The sequence below is a fragment of the Mixophyes fleayi genome, chromosome 1 (assembly GCF_038048845.1).
Source record: "Mixophyes fleayi isolate aMixFle1 chromosome 1, aMixFle1.hap1, whole genome shotgun sequence".
NCBI classification, from domain to species: Eukaryota; Metazoa; Chordata; class Amphibia; order Anura; family Limnodynastidae; genus Mixophyes; species Mixophyes fleayi.
The window spans coordinates 373,393,054-373,419,124 of NC_134402.1; the positions used below are offsets into that span (position 1 = coordinate 373,393,054).

Below are 26,071 nucleotides of genomic sequence, written 5' to 3' on the forward strand. Positions count from 1 at the left end.
TCCCCCCGTGGGAGGGGTAGTAAAGGGTAAATTTACGAGTTGAGGGGTCAAACTCATTTTCGTGAGGTAATTTTACCTCATGAACACACATGTGTAGTATATTACTGTGCTACCCGCCTTCCTAACAACTTTGCAAACACCTACTATTACTACTCACGCCTTCCTAACAAGTCACCAAAAATTACTACTCACGCTCTACTGACAAGTCAGCAAAAATTACTACTCAGCGCTGTACTAATAAGTCCGCAAAATATAAACCACAATCCAACTTCTATAGCTCTCACTATCAAACAATAGCAAACAAATTCATTATCTTATTTTTATATTTTTATTATTATTTAAATGGGGAGATCAAAAAAATACGCAAAGGAACAAGAGAGGCGAAGGGCGAAAACTGCCCAAATGCGCAAATCAAGACAGAGTCAGCGTGAAGATATGCGAGAGCAGGAAAGAGAGGCAAATAGAATTGCAATGAGACAGTTAAGAGAGAGTTAGAATGACCAGATGCGAGAGCAGGAAAGAGAGGCAAATAGAATTGCAATGAGACAGTTAAGAGAGAGTCAGAATGACCAGATGCGAGAGCAGGAAAGAAAGGAAAATAGAATTGCAATGAGACAGTTAAGAGAGAGTCAGTATGACCAGATGCGAGAGCAGGAAAGAGAGGCAAATAGAAATGCAAAGAGACAGTTAAGAGAGAGTTAGAATGACCAGATGCGAGAGCAGGAAAGAGAGGCAAATAGAATTGCAATGAGACAGTTAAGAGAGAGTCAGAATGACCAGATGCGAGAGCAGGAAAGAGAGGCAAATAGAATTGCAATGAGACAGTTAAGAGAGAGTAAGAATGACCAGATGCGAGAGCAGGAAAGAGAGGCAAATAGAAATGCAAAGAGAGAGTTAAGAGAGAGTTAGAATGACCAGATGCGAGAGCAGGAAAGAGAGGCAAATAGAATTGCAATGAGACAGTTAAGAGAGAGTCAGAATGACCAGATGCGAGAGCAGGAAAGAGAGGCAAATAGAAATGCAAAGAGACAGTTAAGAGAGAGTCAGAATGACCAGGTGCGAGAGCAGGAAAGAGAGGCAAATAGAAATGCAAAGAGACAGTTAAGGGAAAGTCAGACTGAAGAGATGCGAGAGAAGGAAAGGCAGTCAAAAAGAGATGGAAGGAGACGATTAGCTGACGCTAAAAAGAAAAACTTAATGACAGATGCGTAAGTAACGCTCTTCCCCTGAGGAAGTCTGGGCTATGGCCCAAATGCATGACAAGAACCTTTTTAACACCTTAAGTAGCTTGATTTGACTAGAATGCATGAGTATCATGCACGGGTTAACTTGTCTATAATATAATCACACTGACAACAACTTGATTTTGGTAAAAAAACAGGTCCCAGTTTTTTAAATAATAAAAGTATGGTGGCGGCGAGAGCAATCAGCCTGGGCTTACAAGGACGTGCCCCCATAAAGCAGGATGAGGGGTCCCCCACACAAAGGGACCAAGAGCCAGGGTGTTTCGAAGGGGTAGTGACATGCGGCCGGCCAATCAGCGATACCATCGTGTGAATTAGCCGCTGATTGAAACATCTCCACATTACTTCAGTCTTAGAAGACAATACATTACATTGTTAATTAATTAAATTTTCTTCTGTTACCAGGTGACCAAACAAACTCTGGTAGCAGCCCCATCACGGTAGTCCCATTGTCTCTTTGGACCTCTGTCTCTCATGCTGCCTGCGTTAGCCTGCATAGATGTCCAGGAAGATGAGGGGGTCGGGCGAGTGGAGAGTGTCGCAGGCCCCCCTGCAAAACCACAACAAACAGAATCAGGTAATTACCCTTATTGTGTACAATATAGAATATAACACCACTAGACTTGTGTATATTCCTGTACCATTGTTCACTCTCTACCCTTGTTTTCTTTTCCAGGATTAAATGGATAACTCCAAATCAATTTGGTTTAAGATATTTTAGTCACTTTTTCTTAGATGCGGAGCCACCACCCACTGTGAGTGACCAGTCAGAGGAGCAGGAGGAGGAGCTGTCAGAGACCCCGCCCTCCTCACCGCCTGCTGGTCCTTCACATTGTCCATCTGTGCGGTCACTGGAAGCCATAGATAAATGGGACAAGACCACCAAAGAGCTCCTAATAACCATCAATCGCAGCCTTCGGTAGACGAAGCACCAGGAAGGAGTGCCAATTAACACGGAGAAGAAGGGCCTGATGGAGAGCATTTTGAACGCTATAAATGGGTTTGGCCAATCCCTGCAGCCATACTGAATCTGCTGCTAGCCGTGGTTCCCCACATGTGACCCCAGTAAGCCTGAGCCTAAGTAAGCAGAGGACTCAGGACCTGGCTCTGCTCCTACAGCCCCCAGAGCTCGGGAGGCACTGAGACAGGTGCGGAGTCCCTGAGGGGATAAGGCACAGAAAGCTGAAATAACAGCAACATATTGCAAAATATATATATAAAAATTATAAACTGCAAAACCTGGATGTGTTTCACTCTCTTAATCATAACCTCCTAATGACATATACAAGCTTACTTAACTTATCTAACAATAAAGACACTGAGACTTATGAAAGTGGCTAAAGAAGGTCACAGTTTATTAATTATTAAATAAATGGTGGTGAAAGTGAACTGTGAGGCAGCTAAATCAATCCGATATTTGGAACCAAGCGTGGATGGCTGACGGCCTACTTCACGTACCCGGGACACATCCTTAACTGCCTGGCCAACGCTAATTCTGACGTCAGAGTGACTAAGCCCCCTCCCGACTACGCAATGGCCACCCTCAGATGCGGACCAAGGGATACTCATCAAAAAGGACCTCGTCACGTTTCTGGACGGGGAAAGCACCTGTGGTCAAACAGCGATAATCCTGTAACGATCAGCCGCTGCCCACAGTGACTTCCTACCAACTGTGCCTGCTCTGTGGCGTGGGGAGGAACCAGGTTAAAACTCATACGCCACGGAAGCAGGGAGGTCTATAAAGGGCATGGGTGGGTGGGAGCTCGAGCAGTGAATGAGAAAGGACATGTGACATGCTAGGACTTATATAGACAGATCTCCAGGCACTCCCCTTCCTTCCTCATTGGTCGGTCTGGGATGTGGCATCTTACTTGCAGGTAAGTTTAACCTCACTTACTGCCACATATATGCGTCTAAGTGCTTTCATCCATATGAGAGTACAGGTTGTTCATAGTCATAATGGGCAACATGTTCAGATGAGTAGAAAAAAATATATACTGCATAGTGAAACGTGTGTTGAGTCCATTGTGAATTTTTTTTGCTAAAGAATCTGCTATAAACACATCGCAGCCACATTCTCCTGCAGCGTGTATACATCATGGACTAAAAGTATCATTCCAAATTTCAATGGTTTAGGCCATCAATTCCTATATATCTGTGGGCAAGGATAGAATTGGACAATGTGCATTATTTTTAGTTAGGTTTAGTTGAGCTTTAGTTTTATATATTTAGATTATACTTACAGCTGAAGTATTGCTGAATCACATAATAATCGTCCGTTTCTGCAAGAAGCTCCTATATGTCAGGAAAAGGAGACAGAACATTTTTTTTAAAAAAAGTAGTAATAAAAATGATATTAATTAAAAAGAACATAGAAAATATTTAGCATAATATATAAATCATATTATTATTAATTTTTATTTATAGGGCGCCACTAGGTGTCCGTAGTGCCGTACAGGGAGAAACAAAATTACAATACGAGGTGAGACAGCACAGAACAGTAAACAATAATCACAGTAACTCAGTGAGCACAGGGCACGGCTAGAGAGGTGGGGGAGGGGAGAGGGGTAGGTCCACCAACAGCGGCACCTAGGAAGGAGGGCACAGAAAAGAGGGAGACCCCCAGGGGGAAGAGGAGGGAGCGAGAGGGGACAGGGGAAGGGGGTCATCGAGGAGGAAGCCTAGGTAGCTGGTGAGCAGAGTTAAGAGTGGTGGAGAAAGGAGGAGAGAAGGAGCGTACAATCTAAGGGGTGGGGTAGACTGACAGGGGTCTATTTATGACCCTTCGTTTTTTTCACTTGATACTTTTCAATCCTTATCTCCTTGATAAGGATTGAAAAGTAACGGCTATGTATTAAAAAACTTCTCAGGGACAGCAGTGCCGATAGACTGCTGTCCCTGAGAAGTGACTCACCTGATCATCGCAGTCTTTTCTTAAGTTTAAAGGCTGCGGTGATCTTCTCTTTTTTTTTTTTTCTCTTTTTTTTTCCTTTTTTGTTAGTGCGCATGCACCGACTGAATAGTTAGTGCAAGCGCAGTAACATCCTGGCCGGCAAACTGCAGGATGATTGACAGGGAGGGATCACATGATCCCTCCACACATGCGCTGTCCAGGATGGACAGCGCGAAAGTTTTCAAATATGTTAATGTACGCCAGCTTCAGATGGCGCCAGCTTCAGATGGAGTACATTAACATGTAAAAAAAGAGAAAAGTTTCTCTAAATAGACTGTCATACATAGCGGTTCTGAGCACTTCCCATACACTGTTATGGGGAGTGCTCAGAAAAACGATAGCAAATGCAAAGCAGCAGATATCTGAGATATCTGCTGCGATGCTTCAATAATACATAGCAATTTCACGGTAAACACCCGAAAACTGTTGTTTTCGGGTGTTTAACACAGGAAAAATTCTTCATAAATAGACCCCACAGAGAGACACGGGGGAGAGAAGGAGGAACGGAGGATAAGGATAAGGGAAGGGGAATGAAGTGGAAGAGTCGGAAGAAAAGGTAGGAAGTTAAGTGGGAGACTGGAAAGCTTTAAGAAAAAGGTGGGTTTTTAAAGCCCGTTTGAAACTGGACAGATTAGGGGAAGTTCTGATGGAGGGAGGGAGTTTGTTCCAGTGGAGGGGGGCAGCGCGGGCGAAGTCTTGGATATGCGCGTGGGAGGAGGTGATATATCATATCAAGCCAGGGTACCACTGACACAAGCGGGATGGATACCATCTACATGTAGGAGCAGAAATCGACATTCGGCAGATCAGGCAATGTTTTTCCAGTTTTCAAATGTCCAGTTTTGGTGAGCCTGTGCCGCTGTAGTCCATAGTTTCCAGCCCTTATAATGAGGTTCCCGTTAAACAACGTAAATGAAAATCTTAAAACACACAAAGGTGTCACATGTAAAATAGACAGTCCCAACATCCTGACTTTATGATTTATTTAAGGCTAAAACGAGTAATATTTTAGAGAGATAACGAAAGTTATATTTAATAAAAGGGATATTTGTAAAGTGTTAGGAGTAGGGACGTGACAGTACACTTTTGTACGGCGCTCGCCCCTTCTAGTTTGCGGAGGTGTCTTCAAAGACCGTAAAACAGACATGCAAATTGCACCTTGTAGAGCGCTGAACAGGCCATATAATCGGACAAGTGCAAAACCAAAGTGGTATTTAGTGTGCTCCGGCACACATTGTGACTGAGGTCCAGTGTGTGTAAGAGATGGGTACACTGTGGAATATGAGTTTTTATGAGATGGCATGAAATGAATGTAACTAATTAGGAGCGTCTGCATAGCAGAACAGCAATCAGTACAGACTTCATGTATATTGGTGTCATTTATCTGCAACTGCTGATATCCTGATTATCCTTTAATCCATGCTTGCCAACTCTCCCGGAATGTCCGGGAGACTCTCAAAATTTTCGATTCGCGGTGAATCGCGTCATTTTAACCCCGGCATTTCCGTCGCAGGGGCGGGGCCAAAATGACGTGTTTGGCCCCCTCCAGCCCTCTAGTCACACCCCTCTCCCGGACTACACTTGCCGAAAGTAGGCATGTATGCTGTAATCTGTGATGTAACTGCATTACAACATTGATGTTTTGCTAAACTGCATTATTACAGGTGTAATACGCAGCTTACTGTGTTTTCCCCTCCAAGATCCACATTATTTTCTGGGTAGAAAATATACTGAAAAGTTAATGTCCTCTGAATATTTTTATAAATACTTCCATCCTCTCGCTGGTCAATTTCTTGCCCATTTCTTTTCCAATTCTTGGTCCCTGTCCTGATATAATGACATTTATTAAAGATTGGGGGGTACATAGGGGGAAGCAAACTGGGGCAGCTGTCGCAGGCAGCAATATTTAGGGGGCAATAGAACAAAAATTATTATTATTTTCAAAATGCCAACTTTCTTGGTGCAGATATAAAATATAAATGGTATTTACTTTGGTAGCTCTAATAATCTAATAATGCTTAAAATGAAAATATTTGTCTTTTATAATGTACACAAATCATATATGTTTATGGTAGATGTCTTTCTTAACATTAATGAATTAATTTAACACAGGGAACCGCAGTTGGCGGCAGACTATTCTGTAGCAGGTGAAATGGGTGTCGGATGGTTTGTGAAAATGTGAGGTTAGTTAAATATACTATATTTTAGTTTCCAGCCATCACCTCTTGATTTACGATGGGCAAATTGAAGTTTCGGCGGCACAAATGCAGCTCTGGAACCGCAGTGGTTTTTGCAGCTGCAGTCTCAGTTAATGTTATAGGTTTGCAGGGCAGAACGGTCACATTTATAGAGGAAATGACATGTGCACACAACGGGGAGGCATTTGGTGGAGTCAGGGCGTTCGGTTCCTGGCGCGTCACAGAGTAGGTACACCGATGCACCTCATTTTGCAGAGCAGCGCATGAACGAGATTTGAAATGATTGTAATGAGGTGCGTCCCTTGCCAGGTGCGGCCTTTCCCACTCTGCAAAAGAATTTTAATTTTACACCAGCTCAGAACTGGGAGTACTCAGCCGTCCGCACTAGTATTCAGAACTTAAAACTAGCCCCCTAGTTGGAGCAAGAGATACAGCAGAAAACCAGCGTACTTCTGTGTGCACCTGAGTTTGTCTTGGATATGACTGTACGAGAACACCCTTACTGTATATTGCCTGCGTGTGCTCGCCCATTCCCCACCCTGTTCACTCCCCTAAATCAGTGGCTGTAGTAAGTGTCTTTGCACTCAGAGGTGACTCGGACGTGGCTGAGTTCTATTGCGTACCGTCTGGGTCTGGGCAAGCGCAGTATATTTTGTGCTGACGATAGCACCCATTTGCGGGATACGTTCCTTAATGACTCAAACCTAAGGTGTGCATTGAATGAGGCACCTGATTGGACCTGAATCACAGCTATCAATTTAGATGCTTCATTTTTATCCACATTACTGACCATAGGAGATGGAATACCCTGGACAACTGCATTCCTCTGTACTGAAAACAGTCTTCCTTCCCAAGCTTCTCTTCCACAAACCAAGTCCCCTGGAATCTGCCATAATCCACAGACTAGACTAGCTTTAGAGAGTCGCAGACATATGCTCACATTGAAACAGTGTAATTGTCACAACAGTCTGGGGTATCTGCAGTATGCATGAAGTGGAGGGGCAAGTGCAGCATTTGGAGGGGGGATTTGAAATGTAAATGGTGTCGTAAAATGATCACAGGGGAAAACACATGATTTTCATTTTCCCTATTTTGTCATCTCTTTTTGGCTATTAAAAGTATTTACCACTTTGAGATTTTTACACATTTTACTTTCTAACATCATAGAATCATAATGGATTTATCCCAGAATCCCTACCACTGATAAAAACATAACAGTCCACAATGCCAAAACAAAATAGCTAAACATTTTTCTTAAGTAATTACAAATATAAAACAGACAACGATTGCTTGAGCATTTTGCCCAAGTAAACCCTGCTGTAATTAGTTGTCTTCAGAGGTCACATAAGTAATTGGATCCCACCTGTGTACAATTAGTGTTTCACGTAATCTGAAAATAAACACACGTGTCTGTGAGAGGTCCTACAGTTGGTCAAAGCTTCATCATGAAGTTCAAAGAAAATTCAAATAGAACATGTTAATGATCAGCACTGGTCAGAAGAAGGTCATAATGAGATTTCCAAACTGTTTACCATCCCCCAGAGCACTATCACATCCATCATAAAGAAATTAAGATAATGTGGCACAACTGTGAATTTGTCTAGAACAAAAACTGAATATCCGTCCGAGAAGGGCACTTGTCAGGGTACCCACCAAGAGGAGCCTGGCAGCTCTGACAGTTTAGCTTTCCATTGCAGAGTTGATAGAAACTATCCATAGGACAACAGTAGCCTGGCTACATGAAATCTTGCCTAGAATTTGTCTGAAAGCATGGGAAAGATCTTTATACCAAGTGGAGAAAGATTATCTATCCTGATGAGACCAAGATTGAACGTTTGGCTTCAATGCTAGGCAGAAATCTAACGCAGCACGTGATTTTATTATTATTAATATTTATTTATAAGGCGCCACAAGGCATCCGCAGCGCCGTACAGAGACAAACAAAATTACAATACAATGGGAGACAGCACAGTACAGTAAACACAGCAACTCAGTAAGCTCAATGCACAGCTAGAGAGGGCGGGGAAGGGGGAGGGAGGATCCGCAAACGACGGAGCCCAAGAAGGAGGGCGCGGAAGACAGAGAGACCCCCAGGGGGGAGGAGGGAGCGAGAGTGGACGTGGGGTGGAGGACCCTCAAGGAGGAGGGCTAAGTAGCTGGAGAGCAGAGTTAGAAGTGGTGGAAACAGGAGGAGAGATGGCCCTGCTCAGAGGAGCGTACAATCTAAGGGGAGGGGTGGACAGACAGAGAGACGCAGGGGAGAGAGGGAGAGTAGGGGGACGGAATGTTAGTGATTCCAAAAGAACAATCCCTACATTGAATCATGCTGGTGGTATAATGTTATGGGATTTTTCCTCTGCATCAAGGACTGGAAAACTTGATAAAATCGAGGGCAAAATGAGTGGACTAAGATGTAGCCAAATCTTGCAGGAAAACCTGCTGCAATCAACAGCCGGTCAGTGAGCCGAAGCTTACAGCAAATGCCACATTGGAGTGGCTTAAATATAGAGATGAGCGCACTCGGATTTCGTGAATCCGAGCCCACCCGAACGTTGCCGATCCGAGTCGGATCCGAGACAGATCCGGGTATTGGCGCCAAATGAAAACCTGAAACCGAGGCTCGGAGTCATAATCCCGCTGTCGGATCTCGCGATACTCGGATCCTATAAATTCCCTGCTAGTCGCCACCATCTTCACTCGGGCATTGATCAGGGTAGAGGGAGGGTGTGTTAGGTGGTCCTCTGTCCTGGTAGATCTCGTGCTGTGCTGTTTAGTTCTGTGCTGTGCTGTGCTGTGTTCTGCAGTATCAGTCCAGTGGTGCTGTGTCCTGTGCTCTGTCCTGTTTAGTCCAGTGGTGCTGTGTCCTGTGCTCTGTGCTTCTAAGGGCATAGTTATTTCCCCATTATTCACAAGTTTTTAAAAAATAAAAAAAAACTTATAAAAAAAAATACCACAAAAATTTTAAAAAAAATTAATTACAACAAAATTTGCAAAACCAATCCAGCAGTATAAGTCCATTGGTACTGCAATATTACCAAGTTCACACATTCTGCAGTATCTTGTGCTACATATATATTAACATACTGTGTCAATGTACATAATATACCTCAAATAGATTGTTTAAGGAGAGAAATTAAATGTAATGAACAGGCCTAGATAGTTCTCATTTTCATTATTTTAACAAACAGTCAAAAATGAAAGCTTTTGTTAGCAGATGATCCCAAAATAAAACTTTGTGGATTTATTAACAACAGTATGAACAATTTTTGAGATTTTTTTCAAAAATTTAAAAATATGGGTTTTTGAGAAAATCAAACTTTTGATTTTGGAAATTTTACATTTTTATTGAAACATACTGAAGTGTTATATATCATACGAAAGCCCATTAAAAAGAGGTTTATCCCGAGATCTTGTCCAAATTTCTAGCTCAATCAGGTGAGCTACAAATGTCGTTTAAAAAAACATTAAAAGCAAATTTGCAGCTTTAAAGGCATATAACTTCAAAACAAGTGTATATATCTGCCTAAGATTTGGGATGTTTCTTTACACCCATGACACCATTTATTATACTGAATTTCATTACAATCCGAAACAGTCAGTTTGAAACCCTGTATTGATTTGATGTGGAATGACCCTTCCCCAGTGATGTACAATATTGTGAGGATGCAGCACAAACAAATCTCAAAACAATAACACACTGAAAAAGAAGTATAGAGGTCCCTACCCAAAAACCTACAATCTATAAGGAAAGGGCAACGTGTGATACACATGATGTGCAATTAAATACTAGTGTTAACAAGGACATTAAGGGGAGTATTCAATTGACAGCGGGATCGCCGCAAAGGCCACGCTCGAAAAATATTACCGTTAATACAGTGATCCAGTGAGATATTACCGTATTACCGGTAATATTTTTCGAGCGCAGGCTTTGCAGTGATCCCGCCGTCAATTGAATACCGGTATTCAATTGTTAGCGAGATCGCTTAAATACTCACGCTCCAAAAATATTACCGTTAATATGGTAATATCTCGCTGAATTTCAGCTCACAGCTCCCTGAAATCCAGCAAGTAAATTACCGTATTAACGGTATTTACGCGCAATATTACCGTATTAACGGTAATATTTTTGGAGCGCGGGGTATTTCAGCGATCTCGCTAACAATTGAATACCCCCCTTAGAGACACCATTTTCCAGGGTAAATTATTCAAAATCTGATACTTGTACAAAAAAAATTAGTCAATTCGTAACTATGATTTATCAAAACACACTTCTCCGTTCCTCCCAACGAAATGGCCAGTATTATGTAAAGTGCCGCTGCCCATAACAAACATGGCTCTCTTAACACAGACATCCGGGTCTCTGTCAGTTGACTTGTCAGCCACAACTCCAAAACTGCGGAACGGAATATAGGAAGAAGAACTCGGGAACGTATAGTCCTCCAGTAAAAGACTCGTCTACTCACTTGCGACGGGGGAGAGGTCCGATACATGCTAAATCCAGGGGCACTGCCGAATCCCTACTTACTGGCACCAGCCTTCTCTGCATGTTACAAGCGAGCTATCACTGCCAGCAGGGGGTGTGGTTAGATGTGTTCGTCCGATTTCAGCCATGTTCCACTTTTTACTCGGACCCAATTAACTGGATCCCTCGCTTCCACCCGCCAGGCTTTTGAATGGTTGACTCCTGGTTGCCAAGCGGAAGTAGTCGGTAGTCAGGGGGCGGGAACTTGCTGTGTTTGTACTTGGAGAGTAGCGGCAAAGAAGTCAGCGCCGGCGGGTGACAGTTCCTACATCCCTGGGACCGGCACCTGCACAACGAGTCTGTGCCACTGAGTGTCTGCGCTCCAGTACAGCCATGGGCCACAAGTCAGATCAGCTGCTCATCGTTGTTTCCATCCTGGAAGGTAAAACAACCTTGTCATCAAACCGAATCCCCAAAACACACACACACACACACACACACACACACACACACACACACACCTCTAATATATTGCACCTGGTCATAGGCAGAGGTATGTTATCTATGGCTCCTCATCTGTTCATCATCACCATTTATTTATATAGCGCCACTGATTCCGCAGCGCTGTACAGAGAACTCATTCACATCAGTCCCTGCCCCATTGGGGCTTACAGTCTAAATTCCCTAACACAGACAGTCAGACAGACTAGTTCTGGAGCTACAAGGCTCTTATGAAAGCACAGGCTTTTAGAACATGCTGTGACTTGTAGTTCTACAACAGCTGCAGAGACACATGTTGCCTTCCTGGCGGTAAGAAGCTCATCCGTTCATAGGCACATCTGTAGGTTTTGTGTTTTATCTGTAACTGGCAGCTGTGAGATTTGTGAGCCCTACTCGAACTTAACAATGCTGTATATTGGCTTGGTATTGGTGCTGGATATTAGTTGTAGATATAAATGTTATTAATAGAGCTACTGATGTTTTGTAATCCCAATTTCTGGGTTTGTTACTTTTGTAGCTTGTTTACAAATTGTGCAAGTTCACACCTGAACATAGTGAAGAGGTTACAAAGTAGTCTGCAACTATTGTGTTTAGGTAAGTGGATCATACACTAGTACTGAAATTGGTATTTTTGCTGTAATTATAAATAAATCTGAATTAGGACAGTTGCTAATGAAGTCCTTCTAGCCACCATTCAAGCACTCGTTCTGAAAGAAGTCTATTGTGCAAAGCTATTGCATTTTGTGTGTTGTGTATGTTTGTTTATGGTGGAACTAAACATGGCCAAATGAAGATTTGTTCGTTCAGTGCAATGCATTCAGAAATGTTAGTGTGAAATGGGTAAAACATACAAATTAATTCAGTCCTATAAAATCAGTGGTTCCTTGGTAGGAGCCTGTCATATTTGTACTGTAGTGTATTTTGACAGCAACGTTCTTCCACATCACACATTGCTGCTAGTATAATGTCTTCTTCACTGCCCTAAAGCTGGCAACACTTGTTCTGTGTAAGTGACAAATGACCAGATATCTGACCAATATTGAAGAAGGCCAATACTTGACAGATCATTAGGTTGTTTGTCATAAGGGGACAGAAAAGATGACCAGAGTTTTTCAGGTAAAGAAACGCAGCGTGTGTATCATGAATGTGTATGGGTTATAATGGGAAAGGAACTAAAGAGTTTTAATGCCGCATTTTAAAGTGCAAAACTCTGGTGGTTTTTAGCCCTTGTGACATTGATTATTTGAAATCAGTGGCTTGGATTAATTGACAGACTTTCGCATCGCTACTTTCTGAGCCTCATGTATTCGCTGTGCGGAGGATGGATAAACAACCCCTGTTTTTTTTTTATTGTTCTACACCTTGCCATATGGTTCCCAGTAATAATCCCTCTGGGAGATGAATTTAAAACCAGGATGGCTGACAGTACCTCCTGGAATAATATTTTTGGGACAATAATTCTATCACCTGAGTACTCCGCTGGGATTGGTAAGCATCTGTTAGCTAAACAAGCAAGTTGAATGTAAGAATTTCACTACAGTCTTCCTGCATCAGTGTGACAGGAGCCCTACATAATTTCTCTGTGGCATGAGCAGGGTCCCCAAATTCACTAACTCGCCTAACTGTCAGTGTGTGGCTTCCCGCTTGGCACAGAGGCAGTTACACACAAGATAAAAGAGCAGACGAGAGGTCAAGGAAGGAGATGTAGATTTGAGTATTTTCTGCATAGAGATGGTATTGGAGTCTGAAGGAGCGCATTAGTTCACTGACAGTAGACATAAAGGGGGGAATTCAGTTGACCATGTTACTGCCGAAAGTAACGCGGCCAGCGCATTATTACCATTATTTACGCTAATAGTGCTCATACTTACCGTTAGTACGGTAATAGTGCGCTTAAGTACTGTTAGTACGGTAATCTTGAATGCTGGTTTTTGCTCATGGCTCAGGGAGCCGCAAGCAGAAATCCGGGTTAAATTTACCGTATTAACGGTAATACGTTTAACACAGTGTTATTCCGAGGGGCCATTGAATTCCCCCCCAAAGAGAGAAAAGCAGAGGGGAAAGGTACAGCAAGGGTTCAGTAAAAAGCTTCCTTTACCACCTGTCACTAGGTTCAGGAGTATGGGTGAAAGTGTCAGATGGAGCCAGGTCGTGGATAGATATGAGTTTGTTTCAGACACATCTAGCGATCCAGAATTCACAGGAAAAGGGAGGTGGGTAAGTGGAGAGATGACACTGAGGTTTGAAGGGTTGGAGGTACAGGGTGAGTGGGAAGTTTTGTGGTAGAAGACAGAGTGTGAGCAGATAGTGGGGATTGTGTTGGTTTGGGGAAATTGTTGCCAGGAGAAGGAGGGTGAAAAAGAGGACCAGGGAGAGAGAGGGGGTAATTTGGTGAGGGTGCAGGAGCATATGTGCATATGGATGGGGTGGTGAGAGAGCAGAGTGTGGGGAAAAAAAAAAATCACAATTTTTTTATTTTATTTTTTGTTTTTTTTAAAAAAATGATCAAGTAAAAAAAATACAAAGTTGTTTTAAAATACTGTATCTTTAATATATTCAATTTAAATGACTTGCCAATGTCACCAATCATGGCATGACACAGCAAACTACACAAATCACAACACAAACTGCAAAAGGAAAGAAACAGCAATGATGTTACAATAGTTGGCAATTGCCTTGCCTGATTTGTAAATCTGAATGAACCTACACATTAGGGCTGCAGGACCCATATATATAATCACTTTTTTTTTTTTTTGTATATATATAGGGGCCCCGGTGCACTGCTGTGCCCGGGGGCCCAAGATATTCTTAAGAGGGCCCTGACCCAAGCGGTTTCTCTGTTTTGACTGCACCAACCCAAATGTGAATAATATTGTTTACTGAAGCTGATGATGCTGCAGCTGTTAGCAATTGCTCTACTGCTACCTGATATTTTCATTACCAGCTGCAGTCTCTGAACCATTGTGCATTTCCCACCAGTCTATTGGTGCCACTGACACAAAATTGTGGTCAAAGGAGAGGTCATTAATTGGTGTTGCTTTTACAGTGATAAGATACTTCTTTCAACTGTCCTTTCTCTCTGAAGTTGAAACATTTGTGTGGAGTGGTGTTGGGTCATTCTCTCCAGATTTTGGATATCTGTTTCTTGTCTGGACTTGTCTGTTACCTGTGCCTCTTTGTATCACAAGTCCTAATTAAATTAGGTCATAAAGCAATAGCCATCTGTGCAGTCCTTTTATTAGTAGAGCAGCTAATGAAAGGTCAAAGGACTATGGTCCATATTGCACAGTATGCCAATTACCATTAAATGATTGTTAAAACCCTGGATTTTTTTAATGGGGATTTAAATCAATGATATTTTTTTTAAAAAACTCGTGATTGATTTAAATCGCAATTTAAATCGTGATTAAAATCAAGTTGATTTAGATGGGCACACCCTGAGAGAGGACGCATGTTATATTATAGCGATGATAGTAGAGCAATAAGATAAGGGTAGTTGAATCAGCAATTACAGGCAGAGGAATGGACATTTTAAATAGAAGAGGGTTGCCAAGCAGGAGGGACTTAGTGGTATCAGAGAGCATTCACGAGAAAGTGTAATGATTATTAGTAAACAGTGGTGAATTACAGAAACTGAGCACATGTGAGAGGTGATGTGAGATAAATAGTTTGGGTTGAAGACGAGGTCACAAACAGCAGAAAAACATAAGAACATAGTAATAATGTAGTTTTTGGAAGCAGGGTATGCCAACAGATGGACAGGGAGTGTCCTGGCAGTGCACACACAGTGCATGAGATGCAAGGTACAGACGCGTGTTGGATGTTGTCTTCCTGTCTGTTCCCAGGTAGTTTCCTTCTTCTCTTCAGCTCCTATTTAAATTCTATATAACTCCAACTATTTTGTATAAATGATAGCACACACGAAATCCTAGCAATGCAGCTGTCAGAGACGTGATCAGTGACTGTACACTGTAAAGTTCTGCAACAGAATTCTTAAATGGTGCATAAAAAGAGCCTACCATTCATTTAATAAAAATAGCACATCTGATTGCAGTAGAGATAACCGCACGAGTATTAGCGCATCTAAGTAATTGCCAGTAGGTTATTTACAAACAGTTCTCCGGGATGTAAATCTGCAGTGAAACCCATTGGACATATGCTTTCGTTGTCTAACTTGTAGTAGGCAGATACAATCTAATAGCGGTTTGGTTGCAAATGTTTTAATGCTATTTTATACCTTATGAGCAATGTTCTTATATAACCGTTGGTGATTAGAAGATTGACAAGCAATGACGTTCTGCAAAGGAGATCAGGGGGTAAATATGTCAAGTTGAGAGTTTTCCGGCGAGTTTGAAAAGTGGAGATGTTGCCTATAGCAACCAATCAGATTCTAGCTATCATTTTGTAGAATGTACTAAATAAATGATAGAATCTGATTGGCTTTTCAATACCGCCGGAAAAATCTCCGCTTGATACATTTACCCCCAGGTGCCCAGTTGACAGTCTATCACCGAGCATGTTTAATACTTGTACTTACACTTTTTTTTTTTTTTTAATTAGTAATACGCATAATATGGATTCTAGACACTTTTTTATTTTATGTCAGTGTGGTCCATTATACTGACGTAACAGTGCAGGCGAGTAAGCATGGAAATTATTTACATACTTGGGTGTTAAGTAAAATTACTTAAATAAGAAAAGAGTGAAGATGTTGTACATATATGGAAGTAGAAATACTTTGATTTATATAAAAAAAAAAAAAAATGCCTGCTTCAATTCTTTGTTATTGTCCTCCTTCTCTCTCCAGGGCGACATTTTCCAAAGCGCTCCAGACATATGCTTGTGGTTGAAGCCAAGTTTGATGGTGAACAGCTGTCTACAGATCCAGTACCCCACATAGAACAACCACAATTTGCTACAGAGTTAGCTTGGGAACTTGACAGGAAAGCCCTTCACCAACACAGGTAATTTCTAGTTTCCCTAATCTTCTGTAACCACTCTAAGGTATTGGTATAGAATAGAAACATAACATTCAATGGCAAAAAAATAACCTGCAGGACCATCTAATATGTTTTATAATATATGTTTAGGGCATGTGTGATTGGTTATCTACATCTATACTGCATGTGTCTTTCTGTAAACATTTAGCATCCACTAACAGATGATATGCTTTTAAAGCTTCTGACAATATATCTCTTTAAACTTTTTTCTTCAAGACAAAGCTTTATTAAACATAAAATATATTATGTCTCAGTATTTTTTATTTTATTTTTTTCTTGTTAGGGTGTGTTCCCTTTGACTGTAAATGCATCTTTAATACACATAAATCGGTCTGACACTAAAACCTATTGTTTCCTAGTCCCACTATACGTGCTGGCGTTTATTGTTGCTGGTTTTAAATAAAATTAGCCCAGTGGAATCTGAATGCAATTCATTAGGATAATCTGTAACAGAGCTTGAATGAAGTAACTGATTTTTGGTTATAAAAGAAGGGCAAAGTTAGGAGAGCAAGGAGGGGAAAGGGGACGGCGTGCCTAGACCGTCAAAGAAATAGGAAGGGTATAGGAGAGGAAGTCAGAAAGTCAACACTACTTTTTTGCTTATTTCTTCATAGTGTTGGGGTGCTTAAAGATCCTCAATGTAATATTACTAGCACAAATTAGGGTCAGCATGATGGTGAAAGGCACTAAATGCTGAAAATGCACATAGATTCCCTCCAGACTTCTCATTGTGTTTCTTGAATGGACTAATATGCTGAAATAATTGTTTGTAGCAAACTCCTGTTAGAACAATCTGCTGCAGCATGTAACAAAAATGTTCTAGTACTAGGGGAAAAGAGAGAATGAAGTTAATTCTATATGGATGTTATGGAAGATTACTTTTCTAGGGTTGAGATTACTGTGCTAGTAAATTACCAAAGGACTTTCTAGAAGTCCAGCAAATTATATACATCATTATACTGAATGACTTTCAAGGAAAGGTCATTGGATTTGGTAAATTAGCAAAGGTCTGTGTGTGTAGGTTTAAAGTACAATTTAGAGATGTAAAACAAAAGAAACGATTCCTGTGGCAATACGTGTCTGTTCTTGTTTTAGGCTACAACGAACGCCAATCAAGCTGCAGTGTTTTGCCTTGGATACGTTAACATCTGCGAAAGAGTCTGTTGGATATGTTGTTTTAGACTTGAGAGCTGCTCAAGAAAAGAAACAAGTAATTATATTAGTATTTCAATTTAATGATTTCAGCATTATTTTCCAACCACATGCAAAACCTGAGTAAAAATCATTACTTTGTCACATATCATGTAAAAATGCTAGACTACAAGTTGACAACTGTAAAGAACCAATCCATCCATCTAGTTGGCCCATTTTAATGTATATTTATGGAATACATTTTTTTTATTTAGTTTTTATGTTTTGTGGTGTGTAAAGTTGTGTCCTGACAGTATAGAAAATGGACCAATAACTGTCTTTATAAAACATTTCCAATGTTGCCGTTCAGTTTTCCTTCTTGAATGAGATTAATATTTTGATTTATGTTCTTGCTCAGATTTAATTTAATGACTTAATGCAATAGGCACAAATTGCATTTTTTTTAAAAGATTATTTTATGTGGTATACATCATCATCATCATCAATATTTATTTATATAGCGCCAGCAGATTCTGTAGCGCTTTACAATTAGGAACAATGATAAAACAATACTGGGTAATACATACATACATACATACATACATACATACATACATACATACATACATACATACATAGAGGTAAGAGGTCCCTGCTCGCAAGCTTACTATCTATGGGACAATGGTTTGATACACAAGGGTAAGTGCTACATCATATTGAATATTTGTCCAACTAGAATGCAAAGGTTACAAAGTATTTAGTGAGCTGTATGCTCAGTCACACAACTATGTTGGTCAGAGAGTTGTTGTCTTGTGTTAGCTGTGTAGCACGTGGTAATAGGGTAACCTAGGGAGATTAAGAGGGTGGTAGACGTATATTATAAGCTTGTCTCAAGAGGTGGGTTGTCAGAAAACGCTTGAAGGTTTGAAGACTAGAGAAAAGTCTTGTGGTGCGAGGGAGGGAATTCCACAAAGTGGGTGTAGCCCGAAAAAGTCCTGTAACCAAGAATGGGAGGAAGTAATGACCGTGGAAGAGAGATACAGATCTTGTGCACTGCATTTTTAGCTGCTGCCCTCCATACGGTAGATATTCCAGGTGATCTAATCAGGTGTTCTTAAAAGCACTGGACCAAGATCTTACAGAACAGAGTATGTCTCATTTGCCAAAATGTGTACCCTGTCCTCCCACAGTAGGCAAATCCTTTTGGTCATCCAGAGTTAGAACACTGGATACCTTGTCTCAACCATAAGCAAAAATTATACCGTGGGGATGTCCCAATATCCAGGAGGGCTTGTATTGCACACATTATTTGTCTCATAATTTCCATTAGATCTTTCTATCTATAGCTCTGTCCTCATCGAAAACAGTGCAGGTTTATTTTCTACCAGTTCCTTTATAATCTTCCTGTGACTGAAGCCATGGTTATTGATTGGAAGGACTAGATGTTGTCCGTCGCTGACTAGGAAGTAGACTTCCACATTTACCACACAGTGTGGAAATGCTGAGACCACAGCTCCTGCCAGACCAGTGGTGTCTGCCTAGGATGATGTGGTTTTTGCTGGATGAACTGGTTAAGGGCTCTGTCTGAGTTACCTTAGGGTGCAGAATTTACCCTTTCCGTTCCCTCACCACACCGATTTGTTTTCGTCCGGAGCGCTCCCCCCCCCCGCAACCCCTCTTAACGCTCCATTTCTATTTGGCTTTGGCCCTCGATTGTGGGCATTTAGGAAGGTGTTCCTTTGTTTTTTCTTTCTATGCATAAGTGCAGTTATTTCGGCTGGACAGAGGTGATGGAGACCCTTCTTTCTTATACTTAAATGGAATGCATTTTACACCTTCCAGTTTCACCTTAGTGGGTCATGACATTTATAGTTCCACTTCAAGCAATGTGATAATGACCTTCAAACACACAACAGTGACACACAATAAATACTAGAGATGCTCACTGACTCCTGTGTTTTTGGTTTTGGGTCTGGATTACCTTCGGGGTTTGGTTTTGCCAAAACCGCCCTTGCGTGTTTTGGTTTGCTATTTTTTTCAAAATTAAATTTTTTGGGCTAAAATTACATAATTTAGGTATTATTTTGTACTTACATTATTATTAACCTCACTAACACTAATTTCTATTAAATTTTGACCACCTCACTGGTCACAATATTATTATCATTACTTTCAAACAAAGATTGCAGCAGTTCTTGCCAGTGATAAGAGAAAGGCCATTGTCATGCCTGGTCATAAGACCAAAAATCCACCTCTTAAGTGTGGAATTATTTGTACACAAATCCTGACAACAGTTGTCTAGCCATTTGTAGCGTTTTTTAAAGCCACACTCAGTAGAGATAGGTACCTTAACCATCAATGATCCTCATCCATGTTACGGCATTTGAAGAGAGTTTATGGAAAGCTGTTGGGAAAATCAGAAACTTATGTTAAAAAAATAACAACAAGCAGTCCAGCATCATCTACCTCCCTTCTCTCATCTAGATCCCAGCACCTACAATCTACACCCACAACACCTTCATCATCAATATCCCCAGAAGTAATGGGAGTTAGTCCTGCATCCAAGTTCCTAATTCTAGATGACTCCTCCACTAACCATGACTCCTCTGAAGAATTATTGAGTCCTGCTGCTGCTGGGGGTGAATCTACAACCCAGATGAAGACTACTAGTAGTTTGCAACAATTGATTGTTAAACAATCCTTTGCAAGAGGAAGAAAGTAAGAAAGCTGTCACCCAGTCGCAAAGCGGATCACAGACGCCATGGGGGACTATGCTAGTATTAGATCTGCGTCCAATGTCCATTATTAATGCATCTGGTTTTAGACAGTTACTTGAGGTCTTCTGTCCCTATTATAAAATTCCATCACGACACCATTTTACTAGAAAAGCTATTCCTCACCTCTGTGGAGGACTTACCTGAGTGGGGTCGTCGTCCGTCTTCGGACGGCGGCGGTCCCCACTGTTCGGTCGGGGCGGTGAGCCAATCAGGGCTCACCTCCCGGCCGTTTGAAACAATGCTGCGGCGGGCCAATCAGGACCCGTCACGTCGACGCTGCGTGATGACATCAGCGCGTCGCCGACATTTTCAGTTCGTCAGCGGAGAGAGAAGCAGCAGGACGTGTCGCGGAGAGCTGCGGGATCAAGATCAGAAGAGAGGAAGCCAGCGGAGACCAGCAGTGGCGGCAGAGAGCCCTTGTCAGGGCTAAGTGTGCCTCTGCTGCCTGAAGACCAGCGTGATCAAGATCAGAAGCCGGCGGTAGAGCGTGGAAGCAACGGCAGAAGGGGAAGGAGTCCAGGAGAAGCTCCCCGAAGACAGCACCAGGTAAGGCCCTTGCCAGGCAACCTCTCTACCGGGCCCACGCCCGCAGCACACCTGATAGGTCGGGCACTAGGCCCGTGGCCACGGTCGGGCACAAGGCCCGTGGAGCAGTAAATTAGGGGCACTAGGCCCCGATCAAGTAGTGGGCCAGTAGGCCATAAAGTTGTTAACGGGCACAAGGCCCTGTTAGTTAGGCAGGGGGACTCGGAGCCCCAGGTACCAGAGTACAAGGCCCTTAGGTAGGTAGTGGCCTAGAGGCCATAGGAAGGCCACAGGGCCTGAGTAGGGGCTGGTAGCCCATAGGTTATAAAGGGCACAAGGCCCTAGTTAGTGGGCTCAGGGCCCTGTGTTAGAGAGGGGGCTGAGGCCCATAGTCAGAGCACAAGGCACATGGTGTGAAGGGCAGAAGGCCCTGGTGGTGTGGTAGAGGCGTGAGAGCCTCGTGAGTGTAGGCGCGGTCCTGTGTGAGGTGAGCTCACGGAGTTAGGAAGTACAGTAGAGCGGAGGCTCCTGTGGTGCTGTAACAACCGGCTGGTTGGCTAACAGCGGTGTGCTCTGGTGAGTAGCGTGCAAAGTACTGTATACTGTATTTATTCTGTCTGTGCGGCGAGTATTGTTTGTATTACGGTATTTTGGGGTGTGCTACATAACTGTGTCCAGGGGCAAGACGTCAGGCCCCCATTAAAGGTAGGCTCTTGTTCCTGTGTTTTTTCTGTGCTAACCCGTGCTGTGGGGACAAGTGTAGTTACCAGCGTACACATAGTCAGGGAAGAACACACGTAGTTTTCCCGTCCCTTAGGTCCCTGGGGTCGGACTGGTTTCCAGAGGGGGTGACTGACTGAGTCAGTGGCAGTGCAGCACAGCTCAACGCAGTTCCAGGGGGCGTCCCGTGGTTCAGGTTGAGAGTCCCAGTCCTCAGTTCCGTGCAGGTTACCTGACGGTTCCGGAGTGGGATACGTGTTCGATATCTGGGTGCAGGCAGTCGGGCGGTTCAGTTCGATCGGCTGTTCCGGGCGGCAGTTTGTACACAGGTTAGTGCGCTGTTCCAGTGCGCCTCAGTCGGGCCTCGTGCGGCCGGTCCTTAGGATCCATGGGTGACCCCATAGCATAGCTTCTTGGTACGACCTGGGTGACGGGGTTAGGAACCGGCCTTTGGTTTAGTCCGTGAACACCGGCTGGTGTTCCCCGTAGTGAGCAGTTCCGTTAGTGCACCACACCTAGTTAGTCATAGTTGTTTGACTTCGTTGCGTTGCCGACCATTACAGTGTTGTTAGAGATGGGTCGCTGTTGCAGTCAGTTTAGCGTTTGTGGGTGCACACCTTTTAGTCTCACTGAGAGTGCAGAGGGAGGCTGTGTGTTCCTTGTCATCCGCAGGTGTCGGGGAGGTGCAGGAGAACCAGATTGGAAGTGGGAGTGTCCCGGTGAGTATCACGCTCGATTTCCCCCTTTCGGTTAGGCCCTCACCGGCAGGTGTGCGAGGTATTTGAGGCGGGACTAGTCCTGGTCTCAAGTGCCTGTAGTCCCCCCGTGCCTTGGCAAGAGCAAAGTGAGGAGGCGGCAAGTGAGCTTGGACTGACCGTGTCTTAGTTCTTTGCCGTGTTCTCGGACAGCTCTTTCCTGATAGGCCCGGGTTAACTCTCCGTTTCTTTTCTTAGGCGATACCAGTGGGTGTACGGAGAGCTCCCCGATTCGGAACCGAGGTAGGATCCAGTCATCCACGCGAATCGTGGTAGGTTTTCTTAGGTACTAGGAGTTAGTCGCCCTGTGAGGCACATCTCCTCTGGACCTTACACCTCTACCAGAAGGTTCATAAAAATACAATTATTGGGCTACAAAATGCATTTCTACCCACTGTACACTTAACCACAGATATGGGGACAAGCAGAACTGGGCAAACTAAAGATTATATGACTGTGACAGCCCACTGGGTTGGTGATTCGCCTTCACCAGCAGGAACAGCAGCAGCATGTACCCAAGTACGTCACATTTTTGAGAAGTAGGCTACTCTGTGTATCAGCGGCTTCAGTAAGAGGCATACAGCTGACAATCTGTTACAAAAAGTAAGGGATGTCATTGCAACTTGGCTAATCCTGCTTGGACTCTCCTGAGGATATGTGATTTCTGATAACGACACCAATATTGTTCAAGCATTACAGCGGGGTTGAATTCCATCGCATTCCCTGTTTTGCTCACACAATCAACTTGGTGTTACAGAACTTTTAAAAAATAACAATGACATGCAGAAGATGCTGTTTGTGTCCCGAAAAATTTAGGGTCATTTTCGGGATTCTGCAACAGCATGTATGAGAATGCAGCAGCTGCAAGAAGACTAGCCTTTGAGGGGAATGTACTTTAGTCCAGCAAAGTAGTCACCTGTGAAGAGAGTGCTGACACGGTTAGCTTGAGTCAAGTGATTGCCTTGATTATACTTTTTGAGAAGCAGCTAGAAAAATTTTACGGATGAAATAAAACAAAGTAAATCTGCTAACTATATTGTAATTGTAGATTAAGTACTTAATTCGCTTCGCCAGGATCCAAGAGCTATCCACATCTTGTAATGACGTCTACTCCTTCAGTTTCTTTGTCAACTGCTTCACAGAAAAAACTTAGCTTTCCCAAGACACCCAGTGGTGATGCAGATGAGGCGACACAACATTTTGATATTTGCTCTGCTCTAAAAGAATTGCCCAAACATCGTGACAGCTCTACCATAAAATGAACTACAAATTCCATGAGGAAGGCCATTATCGGCAATTACATCAAAGTACACAGACTTCTATGATGGTGGATTCCAGCGGGGATGAATTAGTATTGTTTGAGGAAGATCAGGGTGAATATGATGACAGTGTAGATTGCAGCAGGTACTGAAAAAGAGAAGGGAGCTTACCTGATGCTGGTATGCCTGGTAATATTTTGGGTAGAATGGTATCTTGGCAATTTTATGTTTTTCTACAATAAATCTTTTCACCTTTTTTAGAGAAGTTTTTTTTTTTTTCTTTAAAAAAGTACAAGCTTTTTATTTAAATTTTTATTTCCCTGACTTAAAACCACTATGCACTTCAACATAGGCTTTAGCACATGAGTTAGAGGGATTAGTATCGTCATGACTGAGACTGGAGAGTGACACTAACAATGTCACCCCTTCTGTTTCTGTATTAGCTATGGCACAATACAATGTCACGGAGACTTGAAGAACACTGACAGCCCTATTTTTACAATTTCTGTTTCAGCACCGAACCCTGCCACCTCTCCTGTTTCTGAGTGAGCTATGGTACAATACAATGTAACTACAGATGTAGCCCAAGCCAGGCAGGCCTATCATTTCTATTTCAGCAATTACAATTAGCAATGGAGAAATTAAGCTCTTCTCTTTGGGTGTTACCTATATAGCAGAGTAGAATTTGCCTGCAAATTCTACCGACAAGCCTGCTTGTCTCCTCTTCATTTTTGACTCTGGACAATTGAGCACACATCTTTGGGTGTATATTAGACCCTACACTTATCCTTGAAAATTCAGAAAAATACAGTTTAATCCCTGCTAGGCCCTCCCTAAACAATACAGTGCTATATTAGGATTTCAGCACTAAGAAAATACAGCTTTTTTTTTTTTGTTTTTTGTTTTTTTATAAGGAGGTATATGAGACCCAAAACACGTTGTAGTGCAAATTCAGAAAAATAACCACCCTCCCTCCTATTTCTACTCTATCACTTTGCCTGCTCTATACTGTGACCTAATCCTTCTCTGTCCTTCTCTCAAATCGCGCTAGATCGCCATGGAGGCGGGTGTTTATTGATTCCAAAACTTGCGAGATCCGACGATGTCACGATGTCACGATGACGTTTTACTGTTGCCATGATGCACAATTTCCAGAATATCCACAATACTACAAATGTAGCCACGGCTGTTTCCAAAGATGGGAAGTATGCGTGCAGCTTGCGATGCTATTGTCTGACAAGTGGACATGCTTGCCTAAAATGTAGCAGTGTATACGTTTTGTTTTTGTTTTTTAATTCCGGTTCTAAGTGCCCACTTTGTACTGTATAAACTGGGAGAATATACAGTTATATGACAACATTAATACTTTTCGGTGATTTAAGGGTGACCTTTATATCTATATATATATGTGTGTGTGTGTGTGTGTGTGTGTATGTGTGTGTGTTAGGGAATTTAGACTGTAAGCTCCAATGGGGCAGGAACTGATGTGAGTGAGTTCTCTGTACAGCGCTGCGAAATAAGTGGTGCTATATAAATAAATGATGTTGATGATGATATCTGGTTCTTAAGTCTGGGTATATTTATATGGCAAGCATTTACAAAGCCAGAATTTAAGTCATCAATTTTGTAACAATGTGTGCATTGTGCAGCCATTTTTACAGGTGATATTTGTATGTTGACAGGTAACATAGGATCATGCCTAACAATAACCAGCATATAATTATCCTGAAACATTGTACGTCGACAGATTTTGCCAGCCTGTGCCCCATCATCATTTCTAAGACGCAATTGTGACTGAGAGTTATGCTGTTCTATGTGACATTTATTGCGTCTCTGTTTATTACAAAGCGTAATGTTGTTTCTATACTCTGTCAATGCAGTGTATGCTTTCCACAAACATAAAAATAAAATGTAGGAACATTGCATATTGTTTAAGGCTTTTTCAATTGACCATAGGCCCATTCAGTTATTGATTCGACAACAGTATCTATTGCCTTTTTGTTGCATGTAAGCCTAAGGTATTATGTTTCTGTGCTTTTATTTTTAACAGGCTCCAAAGTGGTATTCTTTATTGAGCAGTAAGTATACAAAATTTAAACCAGAAGTGCAGCTGAATATTTCATTGGAATCTGATACTAAACCTGCAATGGATACTTTCAAAGCCAAGGAAGCTCCTCCACGGAGCAGTAGAGGTAAGTAGCAGGACTGTATATGCTGCTGAATTGACAAACTAAAATTTTACATTTATTCCCAACACTCCACAATGTATAACTCCAGCTGTAAATATACAAACGCATAAATTGTGGGTTTGTTTACCATGTGGCACCGGGTTCAGAAAACAAATATCACCCCCTGAAATTCTAAACCATTATTAAGTAATTCAATACTATGCTCCATTTCCAGCTTCATGTATCTCTACACTTGTTGATCATCTATTTTATTTTTAGTGTATGCACAGAGCCTGTGCGATCAAAAATGTGTTTAATAGTACATAGCACAGGGGGCTCTATACACTACACATAGTTTTATATTATATTATACTTCTG

At 42.3% G+C, this 26,071-nt stretch overlaps 1 protein-coding gene and 1 long non-coding RNA gene across 4 annotated transcripts in view; one reads left to right on the forward strand and one right to left on the reverse strand.

Annotated features, from left to right (window-relative positions):
- LOC142097363 (uncharacterized) overlaps window positions 1-26,071 on the reverse strand; it is a 45,498-nt gene that overhangs the window by 8,500 nt on the left and 10,927 nt on the right. Inside the window, exon 1 of one of the 2 annotated variants that reach the window (XR_012678173.1) lies at window positions 10,859-11,050. The exons of the other annotated variant lie outside the window; for it this stretch is intronic. This is a non-coding gene — a long non-coding RNA (uncharacterized LOC142097363). Of the gene's footprint in view, window positions 1-10,858; window positions 11,051-26,071 lie in introns of those variants that run through there. 2 annotated transcript variants of the gene reach the window in all.
- The window catches only part of CEP120 (centrosomal protein 120), a 72,018-nt gene continuing 56,871 nt past the window's right edge, over window positions 10,925-26,071 (forward strand). Inside the window, exons 1-4 of one of the 2 annotated variants that reach the window (XM_075179100.1) lie at window positions 10,925-11,299; window positions 16,166-16,322; window positions 17,454-17,568; window positions 25,576-25,717. In XM_075179100.1, coding sequence (XP_075035201.1) covers window positions 11,251-11,299; window positions 16,166-16,322; window positions 17,454-17,568; window positions 25,576-25,717 — 463 coding nt within the window. In that variant the 5' untranslated portion in view covers window positions 10,925-11,250. The remainder of the gene's footprint in view (window positions 11,300-16,165; window positions 16,323-17,453; window positions 17,569-25,575; window positions 25,718-26,071) is intronic. The other variant, XM_075179108.1, reaches the window with a different exon arrangement.